This window comes from Musa acuminata, chromosome BXJ2-6, assembly GCF_036884655.1.
Source record: "Musa acuminata AAA Group cultivar baxijiao chromosome BXJ2-6, Cavendish_Baxijiao_AAA, whole genome shotgun sequence".
NCBI classification, from domain to species: Eukaryota; Viridiplantae; Streptophyta; class Magnoliopsida; order Zingiberales; family Musaceae; genus Musa; species Musa acuminata.
Genome location: NC_088343.1, coordinates 3757757 through 3778101, shown reverse-complemented (window position 1 = coordinate 3778101; position 20345 = coordinate 3757757). Strand labels below are relative to the sequence as shown.

The 20345-nt window shown below is 38.3% G+C and overlaps 3 protein-coding genes across 4 annotated transcripts; 1 reads left to right on the top strand and 2 right to left on the bottom strand.

Annotated features, from left to right (window-relative positions):
- Window positions 1–312: 312 nt before the first annotated feature.
- LOC135614276 (uncharacterized) lies at window positions 313–6035 on the top strand. The gene is made up of 6 exons (XM_065111459.1): window positions 313–491; window positions 856–988; window positions 1112–1215; window positions 4185–4356; window positions 4464–4604; window positions 4677–6035. Exons 1-6 carry the CDS (start codon window positions 442–444, stop codon window positions 5862–5864), a joined length of 1788 nt encoding a protein of 595 aa, XP_064967531.1. The 5' UTR covers window positions 313–441; the 3' UTR covers window positions 5865–6035.
- Window positions 6036–8558: 2523 nt separating this feature from the next.
- Window positions 8559–9342, bottom strand: LOC103986809 (nuclear transcription factor Y subunit B-3). The gene has a single exon (XM_009404913.3). It carries the CDS (start codon window positions 9340–9342, stop codon window positions 8833–8835), a length of 510 nt encoding a protein of 169 aa, XP_009403188.2. The 3' UTR covers window positions 8559–8832.
- On the bottom strand, window positions 8707–20095 carry LOC135614277 (protein HEAT INTOLERANT 4-like). 2 transcript variants are annotated; one of them, XR_010487472.1, is made up of 16 exons: window positions 19766–20095; window positions 19345–19383; window positions 19084–19137; window positions 18939–19002; window positions 18554–18612; window positions 16768–16892; window positions 16602–16661; window positions 14631–14689; window positions 13427–13500; window positions 12220–12258; window positions 11982–12044; window positions 11780–11827; window positions 11569–11697; window positions 11246–11317; window positions 10636–10723; window positions 8707–10503 (listed from the first exon to the last, which is right to left on the bottom strand). XR_010487472.1 is itself a non-coding variant. In XM_065111460.1 (14 exons), exons 1-14 carry the CDS (start codon window positions 19961–19963, stop codon window positions 11270–11272), a joined length of 1059 nt encoding a protein of 352 aa, XP_064967532.1. In that variant the 5' UTR covers window positions 19964–20094; the 3' UTR covers window positions 10870–11269. The 2 variants fall into 2 exon arrangements, 1 of the variants encoding a protein (XP_064967532.1); XM_065111460.1 differs by lacking the exons at window positions 8707–10503; window positions 10636–10723 and having other exon boundaries at window positions 10870–11317; window positions 19766–20094.
- Between the last annotated feature and the right edge of the window lie 250 nt (window positions 20096–20345).

The window sequence follows — 20345 nt, the reverse complement described above, 5'->3', positions numbered from 1 at the left end:
CAGAAGAACACACACCATCACGATGATACTTCAAGTTGTATGAATCTGGCCACATCAACCTCTTTCCCACGGAACGTACACATTATTAATCGGGATGAGTCTGAGAGGACGACTTCATCGGATCCTTTCATCAGAGGCCCGGTCTTCGGGTCCTCGCCCGAATTGACAGGGCAGTTGAGCGAAGGATCCTTCAAGCCGAAGGCTACCACAACCGCGTCAATCTTCGTGCCAGCTAATCTCCACCGTCCACGGAAACCCCGTGTGTGCATGACGGTCGAGATGAGACCAATCATTGTGCGGGGACAAATGTGACCCGCCCCACTTCCCCTCCTTCATCTCCGTGCTTTGGTTTGATAAGATTTGATCTGTAGACGACGACGCTGCCTCGTGTGATCTGATCGGAAGCTTGGATCTCGGGTCGGAGAGGAGCCCCGGTTCGCGATGTCGATGCTCGACGCTTTCTTCAACAAGGGTTTCAAAGGGGCGAAATGGTACGCCGGCGATCGATGAGTCCTTACGATCTCCTCCTCTTTTCTCGTGCTTCTTACATATTCCTCTGATATTTCGTGATTCTTGATGAATTAGATTGCGGGTATTACCTCTCGTCAAATTTTCTTTGTGGATTCATGATGTTTTTTCTTCTTGATCGTGGGTGCTTCGAGTTTCGTTCCGAAGGGCAAAATTGGTTCTCTCTGGTGAAATTTTTTCGTGGGTGTATATAGGAAAAATGTGTGTTATGGAATTATTTTATCAGATTAAATGGAAATTTTATATATTCGGCAACCGAAACAAAAGGTCGATATGTTCTACTGGATGGCTTAGCGTGACCTGGTCATTGCTTTTTGTGTGATGAAGCAAAACGCTGTTGAAGCTGACGATTCCGAGAATAAAGTTGCTGCGTAATCGAAGGGAGATTCAGCTGAAGCAGATGCGGAAGGATATTGCCAAGCTTCTTGAGAATGGCCAAGAAGCCACTGCTCGAATTCGGGTATGGTGTAATTTCCTTTCAGAATGTGATCGTGACCAGAATGATGTGCTATGTATTGGTTGGAAGTGTCAAACATTGAAAACCAAGTGTTTTTGTTTTTTGGTTTTTTTCGGCTGATGGAAGGTGGAGCACATAATCCGGGAGGAGAACATGATGGCAGCACAGGAGATCCTTGAGTTGTTCTGCGAGCTCATCACTGTCCGTCTTCCCATAATAGAAACACAGAGGTTATATTCTTGGTGCTACTTCTGCCCTTTACCGTCCTATTTTGTTCTTTGATTTGGTTCTAATGCCTTTGTATATATATTTTACTTAACAAGCATATAACATGCAGCATGTTTCTCATGTTCTCAGAAACTGATAACGAATTTCTAATTGGATGAACATGTTTTCCTTTGTGATACACATAATGACTTCTCGATGATTTTTTATTATTAGTACCTATGACAACAAGCTGTAATATTACCAACTTTTTGTGGTTGGATATATGGGACAGCATTATTGTTTAAACTAAGAACTATTGTTTCTCTTTCTAAGGTATTATGTCTCCCTGCACCTCTCTCCACACTACTAGTCCTAATAAACTTGGTCGACTAGATATATTCAGTTACTCATGAGTATAAATACTTTTTGTGTTCTCTTTTTCTAGTGGACTCACACATCCATCTCAGCATCCTGTCCTTAGCAATATTATCTTTTCGTACTTGCCGCTTACACTTTAATATTCCCCACCACTTTAACCCAAAAGACACAATTGATTCTACCTCTCGAATAAGATTTTCTTTCAGTCTGAGGGCACAAGAACATCACATAAAACTTTCAATATTTCTTTTTATTTTTTCCATCCCACTATATTCCTGTGGTTAGCTTTTATTGTTCTCCCCTTCCTATTGGATAATAGATCCAATCCTAAAAAAATTATTCTAAGACTTGATTCTTCTATTGTCATTGCTTGTTGTTATTCTGCACACATTCCATTTAGTCCTACTTAGTTGAGGATTCATATGTTTTCTTATTTTATATTTTCTAGTAATCTCACTTATCTGTCTCAATGTTCTCTTCTCAAAAATACTAAATTTTCATCTATATCCCATAACTTTCAGATCTAGACTTTATTGTGCGGTGTTCCATGTCTAGTTTGCTTCTGTCCAACTCCCTTACGACAACTAGTGATTGCAGATAGGCTGGCTTCTGTGTATCCTTGCTATCATTTGTAGAACATAAGGTATACAATTTTTCATCTGCAGGGGACTACAATTTTGGCACCTCCTTTGATAGTATAGAAATGTTAGGTGCTGTTGCAGAGCAAGGTTTAGATAGAACTAGTTGCAAGAAGTATCATGGCATGGTTATTCTTAGTTACTTAGATTTGGAGGGATAATGCACATGCATTTTCTCAGGAATCTAGCATCATGCAATATGAAGCAGGGTTAAATATCTATAGTTTCTTGTTGAGCAAATTGACCTCAGTGAATATCAAAAAGTTCATGCTTGCGTGTACAATAGCCAAAGAGATCTTTTAGAGGTTGGATCTAGTCTCTTGAGATCTAAATGTTTTGGAGGTTTTGGCCTTGCGTCTGACATATCTAATTAGTAAGCCAAAAATTATGATGAAGTCTAGTAATTAGTGATATTCATTGGAAATAAAAGGAAATCTTCATATTGAGAACATTTTGGTGGATGGATGATAGGTTTAAACTGGATATGGTCCAATATGTATGTTGAGTGGTTCCCTAATAATAACAAAAATCTGGAAGAGTCATTTCTGATAAAACAGTAAATGGCTTTGTCAAAATGGGCATATGGCATTGGTTGAAGCCTATTATGGTTGGTCCTAACTGTTTGTATCATATATCTTTCATTGGCCAAACAGGCTATGTATAACTTCTTTGCAAATTCTTTTACCAATTCCAAGTAGTATTATGAAGTAGCTTTTTATTTATTTATGTGTACTCATAAAGTAAATATCTGGCATAGCTATGCTGCGCTACATGTATCCATAAGTACCCACTTATACATGTTTCCAAAAGGAAATATCTGACATTGTTGTGCAATGAGCATTAATATGGGAACAAAAATGTGCGAGTTGCATTTAGCCACTGAATTAAGGTCGATTCTGTTTTTCCATGGTGAACATTGTACATAACATTTCCAATAGAAATAACTTTAGATATTATTCATAGAGTAAAAACATGATGGTTAAAAATGGTGAGTCGCGATAGGAGTCTCGTGTGATTGTCGGGTACTTTTGATATTAAAAGAAAAATTTTATAAGACAGTTGTCAAGCCAACAATGTTTTATGGATTTGAGTGTTGGATAGTTAAAAACAACACATATAATAAATTTGTATTGCTAAAATGAAAATGCTAAGGTGGATGTACGAAGTTAGTAGGAAAAATAGAAAAAAGTCAAAAACAATACTAAATAATTAGGTATCGCTTTGATAGAAGATAAATGAGAGAGAATCATTTAAGATGGTTTGAGTATGTGCTCAGAAGATTTATGGATGTAGTAGTTAATGCGATAGTTAGAAGATGTGAAATAATTACCGTTAGTGATATGAGGAGAAGTAGAGGAAGGAAAAAAAAAACGTTAATAGAAACTATAAATAAACATTTAAATATTCTTAAATTAACTAAATATATGACTTTTTATTATTCTTACCGGTGACAAAATATCCATGTAGGCGATCTCAAATAATTGGGATTTATGACTTTGTTGTTGTTGTTATAATATTCCCGATAGAAATGACCTTGTAACTATGGGAGACGAAAATAAAGCTAAAATGGTGTAATTAAATCAAACATCTTATTAGTAAAAAAAGGAGAAACAAGGAGAAGGATCACTGTGAGACATTATCATCTTCCCGATTTATATTCTCCAATCAATGTCTATCCAAGCACCATATCTGATATTGATATGAAGCAATTGTTACCATAGGGCTTTAAGGGAATGCATGATCTACGACTACATTTAAACATAATTAGAGTTAGAAATATTATTTAAAGCAGAGAAGTTATTTTTTTATTATTAAATCAAGCTAAAAATTGCACGGACCGTTTTTATAAATTTTTGTAAATATTCCTTGAGCTTTTTGGAAGGCTTATTTTATCCTGATGGTCTTAAGATTTAGACAACCAACACTTCTTAACTCCTTTCATGATGCTTGAGTTTTGTACTGCAACAATTTTTCAGAGAATGTCCATTAGACTTGAAAGAAGCAATTTCCAGCATCTGTTTTGCTGCACCACGATGTGCAGACTTGCCTGAACTTCAGCAGGTGCAAATGTTATTTGCTGCCAAATATGGGAAGGAATTTGTGATGGCTGCAACTGAACTGTTGCCAGATTGTGGAGTCAATCGCCAGGTAATATTAACAATCAAGCATTAGTTGTTGGATTCTACTGGAACAGTTCTTCTGTAAAAGAGTAGACCTGTGCAACATTACTTTTGATACATTCTTCTTTCTCGCAGATAATTGAACTGCTGTCAATTCGTGCTCCTTCAGTGGAAGTAAAACTAAAGTTGTTAAAAGAAATTGCTGAGGAACATGAGTTAGATTGGGATCCATCTACCACTGAAAGTGAGTACCTCAAGCCACATGAGGATTTACTGGTAAGTTGAAGACATCAATTTCAATGATTAATTCATATTCTTTATCAACTAATATTATGTTTTCTGTATCAGAATGGTCCGAACAATTTCACAAATGGATCTACATTGCCTCTTCCACCCCAGAAACATGATGCATTATCTTCTGATGATGTGGAGGAGTCTCTCACAGAACCTGATTCGGAGGCAGATTTTGATTCCTTGGATCTTCCTGAAGTTCCAAAAGATTCAGTTCGAGCAGCTTTGGATGTTCCATCAGCTTCAGGAAATGTTTCAAACCTACCATCTTCGATGCATGACCTTGGACTCGATCACCAGGCTTCCAAATCCATTCCAGATGAGGATATGCCACATGTGCCCTCCATGGCACCTGCAGGAAATGACCTGGAGCCATCGATTGCTTCCCCATACAACCATCTCAATGTGGAACACAAACAATTTGTGCCGTTTGCTAGTTCCCCATCTTCTTTTTCAGTCTCTGCACAACAAAATGAGTCTCTTCCTCCACCTCTCTCTTCTATGTCAGAATCTTTGAAGCCTAGCCAGCCAGCCCACCCTCCACCACTGTCCTCTTCTATTTCACTGTCTCCAAAACAAAGTGAACCAGCTCTTTCTCCACCATCGTTGTCTTCTTTGCCAGATAATCAGGACCAAAATGAACCGCCTCCATCTCATCCATTGCTGTTTCCTGTTGCTTCATCTGCAAAGCACAGCGAGCCGATTACTTCTGCAGTTTCTTCTACTTCATTGCCCTCAACTAAGAATGAGTTAGCAGCCTCGCTTTCCAGGGAAAAAAGTGAGATAAACGTTGACTTACAGGACATATTAGCAGCTGCCCAAGCTGCAGCTGAAACAGCAGAACGTGCTGCGATAGCTGCACGAGCAGCTGCAAACCTTGCTCAAGTTAGAATTACTGATCTTGCCACGAAAAGGAGCAACAGGACTTCTGAAAGTTGTGGAGATGAACTTCAAGGGGAAGGCTCTGAGCATGCAAACAATTCTGCAAGACCGACGTTCCATCAACAGTATTCTTTTGGCAGTAATAAGAACCTTGCTGCCTATGGGCAGGAGTGGAAACCAGATTCACCAACTCTTCCATCTCATGAGGTGCCTCTCTCTTCCCATGTACCGCAGCGCTTGCCTTCCCTGGAGGATGATCCATATTTCTCATACCCTAATTTGTTCACATCGAAAGACACAGAGGTCAAGTCAGGTATTCATGACTCATCAGACAATTCAGTGTCTCATCAAACTTCTGATTAGGGTGAAAAGGTATGTTGCCTGGCACTTACTACTGTTGCTTAAATAGCATCCTGGAAACCTTTTAGTTGGTTATGTTTCATCCATGTTTCAGTTTAGCAGACTCTTAATCTCTGAATGTGCTTATATATGTAAAGCAAATATAAATACTGCAATATATTTTGATTATGTGCTTCTTGTGTGAAAATGTTGAAGCGCTTGTTTTGATGCATATTTGGAACCAATAAATTTGTCCTCGAGGTAATGTTGATTTACAATGTCTGGTGGATTGACAATTTCAAGTCATAATTCAGGTTCAATGTGATGTAGGACAAGAGGTGGGACTGAAACTGAGGTTTTGTGAAGCTAATTGAACAATTAGAAGGAACTTTGAGGTTAAATCAGTGTCTGTGAAAACATGCAGAATTGTAACATATAATTGAGAGTCAGGTAAACTCTTTGCAAGGATGGAATTTATGTAAGAATAAATAGTGAGTAAAAGATGAAATAAGACTTAGGGATGGTACCCAATGTTTATAGTTGAAGTAGATAAGGTGAAAGAGGATTAGCACTTGTATGTGTAGAGTTGTTGACATCAAAGAAGATAAAAGCTAAGTTGCAACAGAAGAAGCCTGAGAACGATGAACAGCTGTGATTTAACTATAAGTTGTGTTGTTAGCAGCTGGGAATGTGGCTTCTTTCAGCTTTTAATCTTCCTTTGCTTTGCCGTGTCATCTCTTATCATGATCAATGGCTGGAATTTGTCGATGATGCCAAGGCATTTAGGGGACTGTGTCCTACACGACGGGCGTGTGGACTGTACCCTCCACATGGCACCATCAGTTGTTGGAACACTATATGATGACCCGAGCTTGATAGCCACACGAGCTAAGCTCGCTATTCACGAGAAAGAGTTGCTCTTTGGAGGTGAGTAGTGACTGCATATCATCAACGTAGGAGGACGGACTAATTGGCTCAGGGTATTGCTACTCTGACTGAAAAGCTTACCCAGTCTACTTTGGGCTAATTATAGATTATCTTTGTAATTAGACTTTCTTAGCATCGTTAGATTTAAAAATTTATATTTGAATTATTATATTTATGAGAGTGAAACATCTAGGTCCATTTACCTTGATGTTGTCGGTTTTATTGATAAAAACACGAAAATAATAGGTAAAAAGGTAATTTCAACGTTCCAGTTGGTGATGGACGACGTCGGTGGTGGCGGACGATGACATCGCTAGGGGCCGCGGGTGGTTGTTGTGGATAAAGAGAGCGACGACGAGAGATGAGAGTCACTCTGTATCTGCGTCGACGTTGATACACTTGTCAAGCGGCCTTTTTGTCGTTTTGCATCTGTATCGGCGCTAACGCAAATGCACGCCGACGTAGTTGCAGAGCGATGTCGCTCTGTATTTGCATCGACGTCAATACAAATGCCGAGTGGCCCTTCACACTCAACAACTGCATTGACGCCGACGCAATGAGCGATCGTTTTTGTTGCTTTGCATCTGTGTCGGTTTCGACACATTTATTGAGTAGCGAAAGGGTCGTTAGACATATATATTAATTACTGTTTCGTCGCTCGGTAACTGCATCGATGTTGACGCAAATGTAGAGCGGTGAAAGGGTTGCTCGGTAACTGCGTCGATGTCGATGCAGAAGCAAAGCGATGAAAGGGTCGCTCGACATCTGCATTGGCACTGCTCTGCATCTGTGTCGGTGCCGATCCAGTTGTCGATTGGTCTTGCAGAGTTGCTCTCATCTCTCGTCATCGTTCTCCTCATCCACAATAGCCACCCATGACCCCTAGCAACGTCGTTGTCCACCACCACCGACGTCATCTGCCATCACCAACAGGGTAAAACCGACGACATTAGGGAAATAGACCTAAACGTTTCACTTTCATAAGTATAATAATTTCAATATAATTTTTTTAATATAGGGATCGAAATATTAAGAACGTCTAACTACGTGGGATAATTTGTAATTAACTTGCCTACTTCACCCATACCATCTCTTTTACTCCCCGAAGTAGCTATCATCTGAATCATTAGTGCCTGATGACGATTAATTCCGACCATCGTAGGGGATTGCTGCAGCCATTTTTCGGGTACGTCACGTGTATCTCAAACCTTTCTATTATTGTTTTAGCTTGTTTTTATTTTTTCCTAATATGACTTGAGCATCGGGGCCCTCTATGTTTTCTCTAACATTCTTTCTCGTCCTAACCACTCGAAATTCTCATTGTGGCAACACAGACAAGTACCCGATTTGTTTTACCTGCTCGAGTCAGGTTTGCTTTACAAAATCCTCAAGAGGGAGTAGCCCCTTCTGATCTGTCGTTTTTCTTGCGCTCAGATGTTGAGGGAAATGTTCCTATTAGATATAGGAAGCAACCAATAAAAATATATGTGAATGATCTTAATATTTGGAGAGACATAAATACTACATTATAATTCGTGGGAGAAAATTTGTTAAATTTTTTCTTCTTTTCTCATCAGCTAGTGTATCTATTCGTGTATAAGTTGCCATCGAAAGATCTATTAATTCCAAATGCAACGGATCAAAATAAGAAAAGAAAGGTTGATATGGATTTTGTTTATGTTAGGCTATGTCTGTTGGTTTCAGATTAGTGGTCAATTGGCTCCGACAGAAAGAGACGTTTCCTCGAGTGTGGCACTCGATGTTTCCATCAACCGGTGGTGGAAGTCCACGTGGTGCAAGAGAATCCCAATGATTAGTGGAATATGGCCAGTCGTCAACAAGGGGTGCGTACCACGTAGCAATCCCCCCTCCCGTGGGGGCCTCGCCACCGTATAAATGTACAGCGACACAACCGGCATCTCCATGCGAGAGGCTGCAGTAAAGCAATACTACTACTACTACTACCATTGGTAAGGTAAGGAAGCAAGACGAGAGTAAAGCTTCTGCGGCTGGGGAATGCAGAGAGCTGCACACATGGAGAGAGAGAGAGAGAGAGCAGTGTGTTCTACTTCTTTCGTTGATCCCAGGCTTCGCCGACGGAGTAGAATCCGGACGCGGCGAAGGAAGGGATGGCGGGGGAGGCGTCGTCGGGATCATTGGAGGGGGGCTCGCCGTGGCGGGCCATGAGGTTCTTCTCCCCCTCCGTCTCTCGGTACTTGTTGAGGTAGGCCTTGAGGGGGCCGACGTAGCTGTCGAAGCCGAGCGTGGTCATGGCCCATAGGAGGTCGTCGCCGTTGATGGTCTTCCGCTTCTCGCGCTGGCACTTGTCGGAGGCCTCCCCGGTGATGAAACTGATGAACTCCGACACGCACTCCTGCACCGTCTCCTTGGCCTCCTTGGAGATCTTGGCGTTGGCCGGCAGCGACCGCTTCATGATGCGGCTCACGTTGGCGACGGGCAGGAAGCGATCTTGCTCTTTGGGGGACGAGTCCGAGGCGTGCCCCGACTCGTCGTCCGACACCAGCTGGTGGCTGCCGCCGGTGCCCAAGTGGTGACGGCTCCTCCTCCCCTTCATGGATGCCCTAGTGTGAAGAGTAGAAAGGCCCTTGAGGAAGGCTTTGGGTTGGGGGGAGTTCGTCTTTAAAGCCGAGAAAGGAGGGGGGGAATGTCGAAGAGGTGGGACGGCTGTTTGACGCGGACATAAAGCCAACACGGCAAAGGTTCTTGTTGAGATGGGTAAACCATACGCAACGAAGAAAGAGAGAGAGAGCGACCAGCTCCAAAACACAGTGTGGACATATGCTGATGCTTCTAACTGTTGCATCCTTTGACATCCTTCTTATGTATACTGTTGTGTTTGCATAATTTGGTGTGTACACAGTAAAAGTCAATGGAGAATACACAACAAAAAAAAAAAGAAGAAGAAGAGCAATCAATTGAAGTAGAAGATAATTTCATTTTGCTTGCTACAAAACTCTACGAAGATAATAAATAACTCTGATCTGATCTGGTTAATGCTTAAAATTTCATCCAACTATAATACTAACGTATCTAAGTTTTCTGGCATGCCTTGTGTATATTTATTTGTCATCAATAAATGAAACAAAAAATCTACCCCTTCCACCGGGTATCTTCTTTTAGAATGACAAGAGAAAGAAAAGGGATTCTGATTCTTCCCATCACATCTCATCACATGACAAAAAATATATGAAAGAATAAGGGTGGCGGTCGGTACAAGCCTATCAACACTTTATATATGACAAAAAATTTTATATAGTTAGCTGGTCTTTAAATTAACTAACTACTTCCTAAGAATAAGCTAGAATCTGTCAGTAGGCTTATGACAATTGTCACCTTCTAAGCCTGCCTGCCTGCTTTGAGCGTATCTAAAACCCATCGAGAAGCTTCCCCTCTTATTAAAGGAGAATTAATGATTTAGGTAATTCAAAAAAGAAGGTAGGTAGTTCCTTCGAGAATGAATCATATATATGTCACTAGTTTTCAAGTCTGAAACACGACACAAAGGTCAAACTAAAAGACTTTAAACAAGTTCAATCTATTTGTTCGTGAAAGAAATGTTGAAGAGAATCGAGCAGAGACAATGACATGCGACCAAATGGAAGACATCAATAGGGCAGGACAAAAGTTAGATTCCATGCCTGGACCATGACAATGTGACGGTCGATACCCACTTCCAAACTCGAGGCACCACAGCAATAATTGGACAAAAGCCCTCCTAAGAATAAGGAGATTAATTACACTTCAAACGGATCACAAACACCAGTCAAAATTCTCAACCATCAATCACAACTTAAGAGAAAGAATCAGTCGGTATTCATATACTAAGGCAACTTTTGAGAGACTTCACCTTTTTATGTCATCTGAAATTTTGAGGCTTCAGCTGATCCACTAGAAGCAGGCTGGTGCTTATCGGCCACGTCAGTGTGAGATCCAACCTGCAAATACTTGCCACCCAAATTCTAACATGTAAAGCTTTAACATCAACGAATCATATAATGTGTAAAAGGGATAATTAATGAAGACATTCTCAAATTCTGCCATATCAGTTGAAATTATCGTGATTCAATTATCAAGCTAGACCTATCGGTAACAGCCATTTGATTAAGAGATGGTAGAAATAAATTAAGCATTTGTTAACAAGAATGTAAATGGGGACATTTTTGTCCCCTTGCCGAATGACAAGTTTCTTTTGGCTTCCCTACCCAACAATAATACAATTTTCTGTCTACCAACTGTATGCTAAGTTGATTTCGGAACATAACGTTTCGACGGATGGAAACTAAGCAAAATCCCAACTAAGATCCTTGACATATAGTGCATCTTCACTTAGAACACTAAGTTTTCATGAGTAATGCAAAAAATTTGACAAAATAACATATACAACAAGGCCTCTGACAGTCTGAAGCAGGTTCTTCCAATTTTGTGTTGCTTGGTGAAAGTCTGACAGTTGAGCTCACCATTGCAGAGACCGAAGACTGAATCTACCTCAGAAAATGAGCTTTTCCATAGTACCTGTTTATATATGATACCTGCATATTACCACCAGTGTCAACGACCTATCTATTATCAGAAGAGACAAAAGATGCTAAGATTGTCCATTATGCAGAAACAACAAATTTAATCATAGTAGAGATCATTTCAGCGATACGGAGCATCAATTAATTTATAAAAAAAATACATATATTATTCTATAGCAGAAATAACCAAAACAAGATCATTACATAAACTAGTCTCATAGGCAGACTAGCACTAGACGAGTAGATCTGAAGTAGAGACATACCTTTACTTTGCTAATGTCAGGTATGTCTGATGTTTGATCAGGGTAAAACTTATACAACTTCATATTCTCAAAAGCAGATCTTGTCTCCGGATCCATATCTTCTATATTTTTTTTCCTGGCTTCCTTTGCCTGCACAGATATAAACCCAGGATATAGAATAACGATTACCATGTGACTGAATCAGAAAATATAGCATTCTTTTATCATATACCAGTCGCTGAGATTTCCTCCTTTCTCTAACTTGCTCCTTCACAAACTCCTGGAATAAAAAAGGCAAAATTTTACTCAATGAAATATGATAACGACCATCCCACAAGCAGGACATTGGCAAACCAAATACCCAGGAAGTGGTAAAAGTGCAATTGAGTCAATTGGTCATGAGCAAAAAAGAACAGTGCTTCTTGATATATTACCTTAAACTCATCTTTCTTATCTTCTGGTAATGTTTCCTCTGAAATGAGTTCACCAGTAAATTCCTGAAAATTGCAAACTGGATGTATAAGTGGAAAGCAGATGCAATACTAATTGCACAATATGAACCAACTAAAAGGAAAAATATGTATTTCTGGATTTTGAACTATTATGATTTCCTTTGCCTCAAGGCAGTCAAGAGTATCCAAATCAAACTAGAAAGACCAGACAGATGTGTACCTCAAGATCATCCATCTCCCAATCAAAATCACAGACGATCTGTAAAATAGAAAAAATAAATTTACAGAAAAAAACACAATGATGCTGATGGAGTCATTAATGCAAAGTAAACCATTGATTTTTCTGATAAATTCTTTCACGAAAATAACCCATAGACCAAAAACATTAGTCCTAAAAATGGGTCCTTAGTAGAGGTATGCATAAGATTCTTAAGTTTTGAAGCATACTCTTCTTATAGATTTCTAAGCAAACATTATAAATGTGAATGCATTCACGCATATAGACAATATATTCCTTTTATACATGTAACACAAATCTACAAGAAAATTAAGAATATTATATGATACACAAATGCCAAGTCTTAAGTATTTGACTGCTCTTCATTTAACTATAAGCATCAACCTATATGGCAATCAATGGAGGGAAAAAATGCACGTAGCTTACTCCCAAATAATTAGGACATAACAACTTGTTGTTTTTCTTGTACCAAGTATAAAAGAATAGCAACCGGAAAAAAGTTCTTAGATAAGAAACAACACTCAACTAAATTTGTGAAAGCATGGTGCAGTACAATTGTGAAACTTGGCTCAAACACATCAGATCAACCTGATCTCACCAGGTCACAACATGTTTAAAATGACATTGGATCCAAGGGCTGGGTTCGATTAAAGGGCCCATGAAACATTGGCAGGTTGGGTCAGGTTTAAGTTGAGGACCCTTAACTCGTTGGGCCACGATGGCCAACCGGCCCAACCTCTCGACTCGTGTTTTGGTGTAGAGCCCATGGCTGATTCCTGTCTGAGTGAATCCCTTATCACTTGGGGACAGGATGTTCTCCTCACATTTATGAGCCCATGGCAGATTCCTGTCTGAGTGAATCCCTTATCACTTGGGGACAGGATGTTCTCCTCACATTTATGCACTCAACCCCCTCCAATTCCCCAGATTGCAAGCATGTGTGCCCAGCATCCAGTCTGCAAATTGCAGACTAAGATCTAGAGTAACTTAATCTAAGATACGTGGGACTAAGGTCAGTAAATAATTATCAAGGGATGTTATTACAAAAAACTAATGAAAAATGCAAAAGATCAAGGTCATATTCTACTATTCAAAGTACATTTTTTTTTCAGAATTAATGGCAATCTTTTTACTGATAGTGACTAGTCACAGAAAAACATAAATTTAGAAATTTCTAGTAATAGCTTACCGGAGGTTCTAAAGGAAACATTATGTTAACAACTGTATCATCCTCATCTTCATCAGCTTTTAGTGGCTGAAGGTCTGGAGATCAAGTAAAAAATCTAATAAACTCTCATTAGGAAAAATAGGGAATATGAAATTCATATAAATCATAAAGTTCATGATATCTTGAAGCTAAGATTATCACTAAATGTTCTGAACAAAAAAACAAAAATAATATCATAAACCAAAGGAAAGCCTATGTCAATAATATTTAAAATATAAGGACAAATAAGTCAGACAAAGTATCTATACAAGTTCAGAGGCCTTGAAATCCAAGTCACAAAAAGTTTTAGCATATTGTCAAAGATTGCACAAGTAGAACATGACAGAAGACATGTACTACCAGGCTAACATATGACAGTTTGACACACATATATCATATATACATTTAGAAGGTGAAAAGTTAAGGTATAAGATAACATGATATTAACTACTAAATTTCATGCATAAGATTAAGTTAATCACAAAAAACTGTAAAGTTCTAGTTCTCTGGGGCTGTCTGTATGGATTTTTTTTTATTGCCATTAAGCACTCTTGATGACACCATTGATAGTCAAAATAAGATTAATCAAATCTAACTTTATTGTTTCCACTAAGTTCTTGATCTCCTCACATCATCCTATTATCTCATGTCGTTTCAACGGTGCAACAATAGATCTCCATAAACATGCCTATACTACCTTAAAAGGTTTATCCCTCATTTCTTCCTCAATTAAAACTACCTCTACTTGTTCCCAAATGTAATACTATATGCCATTAACTTATAGAGAGCTAAGCAGTTTTATTACCTTTTTTAAAGCTTTCATTACCTTAGTTATATTGCAGTACAAAACATGCATTAACATAGATTGAAGAAAACAATGAAATTTTTATTCTTGACAATGATTGCTTATTGTGTTTTGTGCTTATGATGACTCAGCTTATGGACTTTGAGATAGATAACAATAATGCCTAAACATACTTTGAATTATATTTCTAATGTAAGAAATAAGGAGTAAAAATAGTTTTCTACTTGTCACTATAAGAAGAATGCTAAAAACCAACATTAAGAAATGAGCTATAGCAGTGTACAAATATAAATTGAATAACAACGAACTTCAAGACTTCAATATAATCCTAAAAGTAGAAAGCAATCAACAAAAGGCTAGAGAAAGACAAACAAGACTTACAAGGAAGACAATAGTCATATTGTTTGACACGCTCAATTTTTAGAAGTTTTAACGCAGATCTGCAAAATGAAATCTGACTTAATATATATAGTTAACAACACCACGATTGTCTATAAGAGCAGAGCATTTACAACAGATAAGAGGACATCAAAAGCAGAATTAAGTAAACATCCATTGTGAATTAGCAAAGGGAACTGGTTTTAGAAGTGAAAGTCTCAGCACGCTCAGGTCAACTGGCTGGACCGAAACATGACACCCATTGATAAAAAACCAGGGCAACATCTAAATTAACTAATTAAAAAGTCATGGCAAGTTTATATTCAATTTACTAAGGGTTTTTACATTCTGTCCAGCAAGATTTTGTTTCTATCGACATCATTGAAAGTTAATAGATTATATTTCCAATGCATCCTCTTCCAAAATGAATGATGTACCCTATGCAGAGTATTCAACTAAATCATTGAAATTTTCGTTCTCTCAATACTTTAAAAATAAACATGGAGATCATAGACAAAATGCAAGTCCATGTACAAATAGAGAATGAAGATGCAAAGAATAAACAAGGGGGAAAAAACCAAAAGAATATACATTGTACAATGGAATCTAGAACAGTATTCATTTCCAACAACAAAAACAAAGTATTTTTTCATTTTTCTCACATATGGATGGTAATGCCTTTCTTTCTCTTCTTCTTTCCTTGGATGGTTCCAAGGAGAACACAGGCCTGCAGTTGCATGAGCATAGACTCTCACCAAGAAGGTAGAAATTCAAATCACCAACTAGGCAATCCCTCTCTTGCCTAATCTGCTGTGCCTAGGATTTAGGTACATTTAAAATCGACACTAACTTGATTACAGGTCGTATAAGTCACATTGTTAGTGGAGCCTTTTCAGTTATGAGATGTCAGCTATAGCTGACCAAGTATTGACAACCAAAAGATCCAACTCAGGGCTTGTTGTCCAACATACAACATCATAACAATTTCAATTTACAAGATTGAAAAGACATAAAATAGTGGAAAATAGCCAATGATTAACATTTTAAACATCTTAAAAAGAATGCAACACTTGCTCCAAATATACAAATGCCTCAACAAGTTCCTCATCCAATAAGATAATAAAAAAACACAAGATAATGCCTGGTAGAACAAGATAATGCTATAGTTTGAAAGCAAAAGACCATTAACATAAAGGCAAATTCACAAAAGAGAGGACATTTCTGCAGTCTACGTCTTTAAAAACTTCTTAAGGAGCCAAATATACTATCATCTAAGGTAGAATGCGATAAAATCCTTAAGGTCAAGGAAGATAGTAAAGACTACATTATTCATTTTTATCCTAGACTGTTACAAGTGATAGATACAACACAATAAAATAACTATAAAGTCGATGCTTAAAAAGCGTAAGCGGCACCCTTTGTAAAGCATATCCACCAAAAGTACAAGCACTTTTGAGAAAAAGAAATGAACGAAAAACTTAAAAAGAATGTTATAGCCATGACGACACATACAAGTTTAATTGTCGCATTAATTCATCATTTGCAACTGAAGCAAAGGAAATCCCTCCCCAATCCGTGCTTGCATTTTAATTGCACAGGATTTTCCCCATGTATACATATAAAAAGCACCCTAAGAATCAAGTATAAGAATTTAACCTATATGGAGAATAGTGAAAAATAGATGTCAACCAAGCTTATATTTGAAGATGTTAATTTAAAAGATTGACCCTGAAGATGTAATACCCAGCATGTCATTACCTAATCAAGGAACAAAGTCACCTTTGTATTACTGTGCTTACTAAATTACTACAATGCCAGCCATTCAATAAAGTGGGCAGCAGAGCCTTGAACCAGTTATAGCATTGTCTATCAATGCATACAGGTTGCAGAAACACGAATTCCAGATTATCATCTCAATTTACAGAAAGCATGATGAAAATCCTAAACCGAAAAAAAATTAAATGGCAGAACTACCTTCTCTGTGTGCAGCCAATTGTAAATATTTGAGTCTTCAGCCTATCAACTTGACTTTGACTGCAAAGAGAGAGCCAAAGAGAATCTCAAATATTGACTCACATTAGATGCTAAATATGAAGCAGCATGAAAAATAATTAATGCCAAATACACAAATGAAACATACCGATCTTCAAGTGGAATGTATGGAACCCATGCCATTTTCATTGCCTTCATGGGTATTATGTCTTCTTTTTCCCTTTGGACAGATTTTACACCAATTTTATCAGATGGTGGAATTGGAGAAACCACCTATACAAGAAAATAAAAGAAAATTAACTGACTAAATAAATGACTTCCCGGACAAACATAATTTATAATCAAAACTATAAAGAATATTTAAAATGCCAAAGTCATAAATGAACAGAAACAAAGGCTGATCTCATAATAGAATGTGTGCTGATCCCATAAATGACAGAAACAAAGTCATATGTGATACAATGCTTAGAATGTGCAGAAAGAAAGTTCAGTGCATAAGATACCATTAAAGATGCTCAGTAGCATGAACCAATTATATAAAGAACAATATATGGTCGAGCAACAATTCAAAGATCACCCAATCTAGATAATGATCAAAATCAACCAACCTCTAAACACAATTTTCCATGGTGGGACAATTTCATGTCAAAAATCATTAATCCCAATTGATCCAAAATAATCCCAACTAATCCCACAATTTCCAACCAAATTTGGTGATGAATTGACAAAAGCAACTGACATAAATAAAAATATTAAACAAGTCAATAATGCCCAATTGCTTGTCTTTGTCCATTGAGCCCTACATTTTCAGACTGTCCTACATAACCCATATTATTGCAATCATTCTCTAGCAGTCATGACATAGTTCTTTTTCTAATTGTAAGCACGATCCAAAAAATCACACAGACTTGTGCATGTTTTCTTTATAGAACAAATTGGATGCAGGTTGATAATCACTAAAGATTGCCATGTTTAACTGGAAAAACGTCAAGGCATTGGTAACCCATGTCACAAACATAATTCGCATATACAGCAGCTAGTATTTTTTTTTTTCAAAAAAAAAGGAAGCCAAGTTACTCCATTTTTCCCCATGACCAAAAGTTCAAAAGTTTCACTTCTCTCTCTCTCTCACTCAATAAAACAGTTCTGATCTACCTTGAAACTAGAAGATATCTAGAGGTGGTGATGCTCATCAGCATCTATTTATGCTTCTTGAGTTACATCCTCGACCTCTCAGGGAAACAAGTCAATCAAAGAAACCAACAAAGCCATCACTTTGAACCCATAAAACAAAATTTAAATATAAATTCTTTGTTATTGGAAAATTATGCAGTCTCTTCCCTCTCACTCACTCGTTCTCTTGTTTGGAATGACTAAATACCACGTCTCACTCATTACAGCTTCTGACAGAAATTTCATATCACCTACAATTCACCCTTTTCATCAACAATGACATTGAATCAACCATGCACAGTCAACCTAAACTTAAATGGCTCTTTGGTTTGAACTTGGATTGGATCATATCAAGCACATTAGGCGCTGCTGGATAGCCAAAGATAAGCTTAAAGGGAAGTATTAGACCAAAGGTATAATATATATTAAGCAATGACCCAGTGATGACAGACAAATTGCAATAAGACCGAATGAACCTAGATACTATAAACATGTCCTAGTGCATTAATTATGTAGAGAAGACACTTGGATTCATGCAACAGATGCAAACAATTTGGAATGGAAGTATGCATATTCGATGTACAGATTTTCACCTCTTTGTAGTATAAAATTAAGTAGATAGATAAATAGATAGATACATTTCACAGCATATGTTTGCAATGTATTTCAAGTACTAACTCATGTGGCACAAAAGGTGGAAGAAAAGGCGATATCAAAGTATTAATCATTAGATAGCAAGAATACTATCCGAAACAACTTACAGCCACAACAACAGGGATAAGCACAACTTTCTCTTCACCATTTACAGCCAACATTTGAGCTGCAAAACCGAAGAAAAAACAAGTACATCAATCAAATGGAAAGGATTGATATGTCATAACATACACATCTATGACACGATGGAAGCAAATGAATAACTGTTAAATGGAAGAAGCAAAAAACTACAGGCACAAAAAATGACTACGAAAATTTAGGGTACAGTGTTTGCTGAGTGAACAAACTGTTGTTTTGGGGAGGATTTTCCTTAACTATATGGAACAATATATTTATGCAGGAGCTTCAAATGAATCAAATGAGAGAAAAAGGAAAATACACAGAACCTAACACAACCTAATAATGCTCACATAAAGAAACCAAACAACTTACCTTCAGTGCTGCCAAATATGTAAACTGTCTTCCCATGCAGCTCACCTCCCTCCTCAACCGCATTCTTTGCACCACAAAGGATACATGAATCACCATTAATTCACTATTTTTCAGTGGGTGAAAATAAAAAAAGACAACCACATACCTCTAAATTGGAAAAGCTCCAATTTATCTCACCAATTTTATCCATGTTATCCCACTGTCATGAGCAAACATAACCAAGACCTCAGGAGCCAAGATCTCATACAACAGAAGTGCTAAATCAAAAAACACTATAGAAAATGATGTACGTTTTCACAACAATGTTTATCTCGTGAGCATATGAGTCCAATGAGTTGAACAGTGAAGTCTTGTAGCATAACTTAAAATCATATTTAAACTCCTAATACAAGCAATTAAAACAAACCTCAGTCCCAACTGGGAAAGCCGCTTGCCAAAGATCTTCCTGCATAAAGAAAGAACAATTAATGTCACGCTAAAGTCACACAAGATCTACTAATAAGCTAGTAAGGAAATAAATGAAATTACAATTAAATCGTAATTTTCAAACACAAAGGAGAAAAATATCAACAAGTGTATAAGAAATTAATATTCAGTTTGACGGTGTGCGTTGATTACTGAAACAATTTCTATCAATCTAACCAACAAAAAGAGAACTGACCAGAACAAAGAAAACGTAAAAGAGACAAAATCAACAAAGTTTGATCATAAGAATTAAAAAAACGAGCACCAATGAACACCAAATCAACAACATTTCATAACTGACACAAAATCCCGAAATAATGCGTCAAGGGAAACAGAGAAAACAAAAGGGCGGGGAATCGAACCATGTTCCGTTTCTCAGGGAAGTACTCGGGCTCCGGCTTGGGCTTCGCCGCCTTGACCCGCTTCCCTCTGGCGGCGCCCTTGTTCGACTCCTTCTGGAGCTCCTCCGGCGACTTGCTACCGCCGCTGGTGCTGGCCTCTTCCTCTCTTGCGACGGCTGCCGAAGCCTTCCTCTTCTTCGACGCCATGGTCCTCCCCATCTACGATCACGGGAGCTAGGGTTTGGATCAAGATTAGGGCTCGAAGGGAAGGCGAAGTCAGGGATCTGAGAGCGTCGGGAGAACGCGGCCTCAACCCAAATTTGAAGGGGGGAATAGACGAGGGGCCTAAACAGCTGACGGTGTCATTTATAGGGTTGGTGTCCGAAAGGGGTGAAGGACGGGTCTGTGAGGGAATCTCAACCGTACGATCTCCATCCCGGTGCTGATCCTGACCGTTTGTTCTGTCGAGGTGTCGAAAGCAGTGGGCCACTCCTAATAAGATCTTGAAAGTTCTAGCTCGGACCGGGCGCGGGCGCATGACCGGTCCGACCGAACCCGTTTGGTTGAGCCACATCCGGTCTGGAGCGCCACGCATAAGTGT